Source organism: Tupaia chinensis, unplaced genomic scaffold (assembly GCF_000334495.1).
Source record: "Tupaia chinensis unplaced genomic scaffold, TupChi_1.0 Scaffold141247_1, whole genome shotgun sequence".
Classification (NCBI taxonomy): domain Eukaryota; kingdom Metazoa; phylum Chordata; class Mammalia; order Scandentia; family Tupaiidae; genus Tupaia; species Tupaia belangeri.
Window position 1 is genome coordinate 258,416 of NW_006201110.1, and position 7,890 is coordinate 266,305.

General features: G+C 57.0%; 1 protein-coding gene across 2 annotated transcripts in view; it reads left to right on the forward strand.

The window, feature by feature from the left end:
- Positions 1-7,890, forward strand: part of NAA60 (N-alpha-acetyltransferase 60, NatF catalytic subunit) — a 29,123-nt gene that overhangs the window by 16,973 nt on the left and 4,260 nt on the right. For both annotated transcript variants that reach the window (XM_006162983.3, XM_006162982.3), the window contains exons 2-4: positions 2,031-2,146; positions 4,922-5,051; positions 7,549-7,645. In XM_006162983.3, the coding sequence (XP_006163045.1) occupies positions 2,037-2,146; positions 4,922-5,051; positions 7,549-7,645 (337 nt within the window). In that variant the 5' untranslated portion in view covers positions 2,031-2,036. The remainder of the gene's footprint in view (positions 1-2,030; positions 2,147-4,921; positions 5,052-7,548; positions 7,646-7,890) is intronic.

Consider the following 7,890-nt stretch of genomic DNA (forward strand, 5'->3'; position numbering starts at 1 on the left):
GCTGCAACGGCAGGGCGGCACCCTGGCGCTGCGCTTCATGGAGGGGCTGCAGGGCTGCGGCCGTTCTCCTCCCCCGGGAGGGGCCTTTAATTCTTGGTGGGAGTAGCACTTGCCCCCAAGGAGCCCGGAGGAGCTGGGTGCACTGGGGAGGGTTAAGGTGTTGCTTCGTCCTGGGACCAAGGGAGACAGGGTGCGAGAAGGCTCTCTAATGCATGGGGAGGGGACGCTGGCCGCCCAGAGGCATTGCCGGAAGTCACCGTGAAGAGAACAGAGGGGACTAGTAGTTAGCATAATAGCTATGTCGCTGGACTCCCACATAGTCAACTGCGGTTCACGTCCCGGACCTGGTGGCTTAAAACTCACGCTGGGCGCATGTGCGTGCGTGCCCAAGATCCCAAGAGGAGAATGGAGGAGAAGGGATTGCAGCGTGGCCATCCTCCCTGGGGAGTGATTGCTTGCTTTCTGTCTCTCTGTCTCTCTCTGGTGAGCACACATGCCCTATAGCAAAAACTTCTCCAAAAAAAAAAAGAGAGAGAGAGAACGGAGGTAACCGGAGGCCTGGCCAAGGGGCGCGTGGGCAGGGAGGAAGTCGGTGTGGCTGGGCCCGGCACTGGGTGGCCTGTTGGGAATGGCCGTCTCCTTTTACCTTGGCCATGGCCCTGCGGAGGTGGTGGCACCATCTGGAGTTGCAGGCAGAAGTGGAAGCAGACACCCCAGAGCTGTCACGGTGCTGCTCACTGGGTGGGGATGCAGGGTGTGGGGAGAGCCGGGGAGCAGGGAGGGGGCAGGGGCTGTCTGAGTGAGAACCCATCGAGTTTCAGATTGAGTGTGGCTTTTCTGGCAGTGCCTCTGAAAAGGGGAAGGCTCCCCCACTAGGGGCATCAGGGCAGCGTCCGCACAGGAAATAGGGTTGCTTCTGACTTTCTTGCTGGGTACAGCAGAGTGCCCTGTGGGCATCATGAGGGTGCCAGGAGCTCCCACATTCTGAATTCCTCAGCACGGGGGGACTGAGCGTTCCCCTGTGGGTGCAGGGCCAGATCGTGGAAGCCCCAGGACATGCGTGTCGGGGTGGGCTGGAGCAGCCAGTCAGGCCCTGCCAGGGGAGGGGTGACGAGCCCGGATTTCAGTCCCTTCCTCCTGAGTCCCCAGAATAAAGCAGCTTTCATTGTGCTGCCCCTCAGTTCAGTGACCTGAGAGGCTACTTCCACACAGAAGGAAGGTGGGGCTGCAGACAGCCCCCGGAGGACGAGGCTGGACATGGCAGGCAGAGTGGTCCTTTGTGGGTCTTGGAAGGCCTCGTGTCTGGCACTTCTTGAATGGCTCCACTCACTCGCACCCCAGTGGCAGAGAGCAGGGGCCACGGACCAAGCACGCCGGGGAGTGATGGCATGAACGGGCCTTTGGAGCGTTGCTTTCTAACTTAAAAGCATAAGTGAGCTTTGCATTTTTCTGTCCAGTGTCCTGCTTGTAAGATGTGTCCCATACCATTTTAGGAAAATGTATTGAAAGGCAGCCTCAGGTGTCTGCGACTTGGGGGTGCCTGTCCCTTTCGGGGGGCTCGGAGCAGAGAATGCCCGTCTGTCCCACAGGCTTCTGGGTTTGTCCTGCTGATCCCCTTTCTGTGGCCAGGTTGTAAGGAGTCTTGTCCCTACGTCCTGCAGGTAGCCTGGAGACCACAGGAGGTGGTACTAATGGAAGCCCTGGGTGACCATGTGGCTGGAGAGCCAGCATTCAGTCCTGGCTCTGCCCTCAACTTGCCCAGCCTTCCAGCCTTAGTCTCCTCACCTGCTGTGCCAGCCGCAGGTGCTGTGCATTGTGGCCGAGGAGAGGTGCTGGGCCGTCGGGGCTGCCTTGGGGACTGGAAAGTTCTTTGACCAAGTGCTGTGCGGGGGGCTGGGGCCAGAGGTGGGTGTGTTGGAACATTCTTTGCCACCTGAGGGGCTTCGCTCCTGCCGTTCTCAAGACTCCACATGGTGGTGGTGGGGCCGGGGGGACACAGGTGCTGCTGGTGATGCTGCCCCTCCCTGCAGGTGTGAATGACAGAGGTGGTGCCGCCCAGCGCCCTCAGCGAGGTCAGCCTGCGCCTGCTCTGCCATGATGACATAGACACCGTGAAGCACCTGTGCGGAGACTGGTTCCCCATCGAGTGAGTGCAGCGGCTCAGGCCGCAGTCATGGGGTGGGGAATCCACAGCCGCTGGGCCGGCAGGGGCCTCCAGACCCCCGCTCCTGCCACCTCACCAGGATCCCCTATGAAGTGTTTCCCAAAGCGCACTGCTGAGAAACTAGCTACAGAGATGTGCAGTGCCAGGCTGCTTACCTCCCAGAACCACAGGAGCAACTTTGCTACAGGGCACGTGCCTTCCCTAGAGAGAGACAGAGAAGGAAAGTGAGAAATCAGCCCCCGAGGGGTGGCCACACCAGTCTTCTCCATTCTCCTCTTGGGATTTTGGGCACGCACTCACACACATGTGCCTGGGGTGATTTTCAGGTCCCCGGGTCCACGACTGGGACCATAGTCGGCTATGTGGGAATCTAGTGCCTTAATCTAGTGCCACCTGCTGGCCCTGCAACTCAGGTATTTTAAGAGTAAGGAGTTGGTTAAATGTGTTGGGGTGTGTGCATACGAAATGCAGTATCATCCAGGAAAGAGATCCATTGTAGAGGTGTAGTTATTGACAGGAAAAGGTGGGGTTTGGGTTTTGTGGGGTTTTGTTTTGTTTCAGTTTGTTGGAGTGTAGATGCACTTACCAGGGCGAGGGAGAAAGCACCCCGCACCCCCATGGGGAATGGTCAAGCTGTAGTCCCTTCACCATTTCCCCCTCCTTTCAGGATTTTGGGCATGTACATATATGTGCCTGGCATGTTTTCTAAGCTGCTAGGTCTGGGACTCAAATCTTACAACCAGCCATGTGGGATTGAACTCCCTTACCCACCAGGCCGCAGGCTGACCGGACAGAGAAAGTTTCTTATGAGACACTGAATGAAAAGGCAGACTAGAATGCCAGCGTGTACCAGATCCCGCGTGCGTGCGTGCATTCATTCCCAGCGTGTACCAGATCCCGCATGCGTGCATTCCCAGCGTGTACCAGATCCCGCGTGCATGCGTGCATTCCCAGCATGTACCAGATCCCACGTGCGTGCGTTCCCAGCGTGCACCAGATCCCGCGTGCGTGCATTCCCAGCGTGCACCAGATCCCGCGTGCGTGCGTTCCCAGCGTGCACCAGATCCCGCGTGCGTGCGTTCCCAGCGTGCACCAGATCCCGCGTGCGTGCGTTCCCAGCGTGCACCAGATCCCGCGTGCGTGCGTTCCCAGCGTGCACCAGATCCCGCGTGCGTGCGTTCCCAGCGTGCACCAGATCCCGCGTGCGTGCGTTCCCAGCGTGCACCAGATCCCGCGTGCGTGCGTTCCCAGCGTGCACCAGATCCCGCGTGCGTGCGTTCCCAGCGTGCACCAGATCCCGCGTGCGTGCGTTCCCAGCGTGTACCAGATCCCGCGTGCGTGCGTGCATTCCCAGCGTGTACCAGATCCCGCGTGCGTGCGTGCGTTCCCAGCGTGTACCAGATCCCGCGTGCGTGCATTCATTCCCGCTTTTATCTTACAACACGCCCACAATACCAGCTGGCGAGGGTCCATTCCACTTAGCAGGGTCTTACATAGTTTGAACTTGGTAGCTTACTAATGTCTGTAGTTTCCTGTTTTTGCTTTTGATGTAGATAACATATTTTTATATTTTATGTAATATGTCTGTATAGCTTTTGTAATGAGAAAGATAGATACCAACTCTTTGAAATTAAAAATGAGCAAGAGCCTACCAGGCATCAGTGCCTCCATGAGTCTCAGCCTCAGATTTGTTTGATCCCCTGCTGGCCCGAGGGTGGGGCAGGCCTCCTGTCCCTTGCAGAGGTGTGAGCTGTCACGGCCTCCTGAGGATGTGACTGGCAGAGGTGTTAGAGGTGGAAACCTGCACGGTCCCACTGCTGGAGAGGAAAGTGCGTGAGCATGTAAGCAAAGCCCTGCGGAGAGCTGCCTGGGCCCAGGAGACCCACACTGGGCCTCCCTGCTGCCCCAGCCCCAGCCAGCCGCCCTGCATCTTGGGCCTGAGGCCTCAGGCTCCTGAGATGGTGGGGACTGTGGTCAGCTGGGCCAGGAGGTGGCAGCACCACAGCACTGGGTCCAAGGAAGACGAAGAACCGAGCTTGGACAACGCTCGGGCCCTGTAGAAGGCCTTCAGAAGGGGGTCAGCAGCCTCTGCTGAGCAGCCACTCTCTGTGGAGTTGCCTCCTCCCACTCTCAGTCTGAAGAAGGGTGTCCCAAGGTGACCTGTGAGGTCTCCCCAGGTTTAAGAAATGAAGGCCCGAGTTCTCTCCCTGACCACGTCTCTCCGGAGCAGTGGCTGGGTCTGTCTGTTAATGATTGTCCTGGGCCTTTTTACTAAGGATCTTCTCCCTTGCTCCCCTCAACGAGCTCTGGCCTTGTTCTTGGTGAGCAAGCCCTAGCAGTCCTGGCCACACATGGCCTTGAGGGTGGGGCCCCACCCATCTTGAGAAGTGTCTCAGCGGGGAACTTGGCTCTTTGAATTGCTTGCTCTGGTCTTCAGTGTCAGAAAGCCTCACCACGCCCTCATGGGAGATCAGCCAATTGGCTGGGGGCTACCAGGACCCAGGAGCCCTGACCCACCCAGCTGGGAGCCACGCTCAGACGGTCCTGCCGACTTTCCCGTCAGCAGCACCAGTCCTGCAGTTCGCACCCCTGCTCTGGCAGGGCAGCCATGACCAGCAGGTAGAGGCAGAGCGGAGGGCAGAGCCCTCATCGGCTCAGCAGGGGCAGACTTGGCCTGGAGCCCCCAGGCCCTGATGTCCGGAACTGGCACTAGCTGTACTCAACCCGTGGGGCTCACCTGCGTGTCCTCTCTCCCAGGTACCCAGACTCCTGGTACCGTGACATCACATCCAACAAGAAGTTCTTTTCCCTCGCTGCAACCTACAGAGGTGCCATTGTGGGGATGATAGTAGCTGAGATTAAGAGCAGGACCAAGGTGCATAAAGAGGTATGTGAGCAGTGGCTCAGCTGTCACGGTCACCGCACAGGCTGACTGAATCCTGCTGCCTGCTCTGTGGCCCTTTGTCTTAGCAGCCTGTGACCTGAGGGATCCAGGGTGGCCAGTGGGCCTCATCCTCGACCGGCTTGGTGTGTGCGTGTGTGAGTGAGTGTGTGTGTGAGAGAGAGAGAGGGACAGTTACACACATGCCTTTGTTCATGCATTAAGTAACGGGGCAGCCGCAGCCTTAGCAAGCGCCATCCTTTAGAAGTAGGGTTGGGTACAGACGAAGCGTTGAGAGCCACAGGGTCAGGATGTGGTGTGGGAACGTCTGGACCATGTTGGAAGCAGCGTCCTGGGGCCTGCCAAGGCCATTGGGGCTGTTGGAGGACGCGCTGGGTTCCAGGTGGAGATGAGTACAAGATAGAATTTCTTTCTACCCACCCTCAGAGGCCCTTCCAAGATCTAAGAACCCCCTGGGGATCTGACCCCCCAGGTTAAGAAGTCCTATACTGAATAGCAACTACAAGGCTATGGCCATAGGCGTGGTGTCCCCTGAGGTGGACAGTTTGGGTCATCTTCGCATGCAGGTGGTGGTTACCACAGAGGCATCCTCCTCAGGAGAGACAGAGCCACCACCAACGTCTGGTGGTTCTCAGTCTTCCTGAGGGTGTTCCTTTAAGAGTGCAAGGAGGGACAACTGCCCCTGTGAGGACCTAGCCCACCACGCCCTGTCTGTCTGCCGTGGTTATATCTGGCACAGGTGGGGGTTTTTGTTTTGTTTTTTTAAGAATTATTTTATTGGGCCCAGCAGTTAGTGTAATGGCTGTGTCGCTGGACTCCCGTGTAGTCAACCACGGTTCAAGTCCTGGACCCAGTGCTTGAATCTCAGGTTGGGCACGTGTGTGTGTGTGTGCCCAAGATCTCGAGAGGAGAATGGAGGAGAAGGAATTGCGGCATGGCCATCCCCCCTGGGGAGTGATTTCTCGCTTTCTGTTTCTCTCTGTCTTATTGGCAAGCGAGTGCACCCTATAGCCAAAAAATAATAATAATAATTAATCAGTGACTTATTTGTTATTATTATTGTTGTTTAATTTGTCATAGGGTTTGCACGCTCACCAGATGGGCAAAATGAGAAAGCAAACCACAAGGTTCAAGACTTGAACCGTGGTCAGCTATGTGGGAGTCTAGTACCTTAACCACCATGCCATGCTACCTACTGGCCCCAGGTGGGCTTTTGTTTGTTCCTTTTGAGAGTTTTTTGCTCTAGGGCACGTACACTCACTAGAAAGAAAGAGACAGAGGGACAAAAAGTGAGAAATCATCCCCCAGGGGGAATGGCCACGTCACAATCACTTCTCCTCCATTCTCCTCTCGGGATCTTGGGCACACACGCACACGCGCCCAGCGTGAGTTTAAGCCACTGGGTCCGGGACGCGAACCGCAGTCGACTACATGGGAGTCCAGCAACATAGCCATTACGCTAACTGCTGGTCCCAGCTTGGTAAAAACCAGAGTGGCTTTCCTATTCAGCTTTCTCTTTCCAATTTTCAGTGCTAAGATACAGCAGAAAGCTGGTGACTGGATCATCTCTGTGCCCCTCTTAGATGTATTTGATTCCTTGAGCTCAGCATAGAGACCCTGTGCTTCTACTCCCCTATCCTCATGAGAGGGGCCTCTGCACCCAGCGCTTACCTGTGCCTCTCCAGGAGGCTGCATGAATCCCAAACCAGGCAAAGTAGGGCCACTGGGGAGCAAGCCCCCATCCCTTGGGCTTCAAGGAGCAAGAGGGATGAGACTGCCCTCCTCTCTAAGACTGGCACGTCTCGGGTAACCAGAACAGGGGTGATGGTGACCCCCACCAGCCCAAGGAAGCAGAGCCAAGTGGCCAGTGCCCTGCCCATATGCCAGGTGCTTTGGTTCCATATAAGCTGGAAGAACAAGGCAGTTGGGCTCTTGACTCTCCCACGCAAGATCCATCTCTAGAGCCAGGAGACACTTGGAGGGGTTCTGTGGCCTGTCACAGCAGCGGAGGATGGTGGGTGGGATGCCCTAAACCCCTCCTCCAAGACACCTGGGGGCCGCGTGTGATCCTTGACCGAAACTTGTAATGCTCTGTGTTTATCTGGCTGTCCTGTCCCTTGGTGCGTCAGCTGATGCATGTGGAGGCCCAGGCCCAGTGGGGGCCATGCAGCAGAGCTGTTCCCTGCTACTGCCAGGATGTCACCTTAGCTGGCATCAGAGTTCTTCCTGTCCCTGGCTAGTCTACTGGCCACCCCCAAGAGCAGCTTTTCTGGGTGTGTGCACTTTTAGCAGCATTTCGCCAGAAGGCTTGTTTCTTCTCACAGCCGTGAGCAGGTGGGGTGACGTCCTGTTCTCCTTGCCCCACCCCACCCACTGCTGGGTCCCCCCAGGTAACAGGGCCAGGGAGGCCTGGGCTGTGCTCTGCAGTGAGTCCGTGTGCCTCCACATGTTAACCTCACCCCCTCTCTCACTTTCTCCGTAGGATGGGGACATTCTTGCCTCCAGCTTCTCTGTTGATACACAGGTCGCATACATCCTAAGTCTGGGAGTGGTGAAAGAGTTCAGAAAGCATGGCATCGGTAAGGGGGCGGAGCTTGTGATTCTGGGCATGCACGGGGCCACCCACCACATCCAGTCAGCGCCCTCGCCTGTGCCCTTGTCTGACATCCTAGCTCTCGGCCATCTCTTGGTCCCTTCATCTGCTCACATCTTGGGCCCGACCTTCACCTCTTCCCTCCTAATACATCTGGCCAGGGCTTTCTGCCATAGCCACCTTCTCGAATCTGACATGACCAGATTCACACCGGCTCCCTTTGCATTCCTG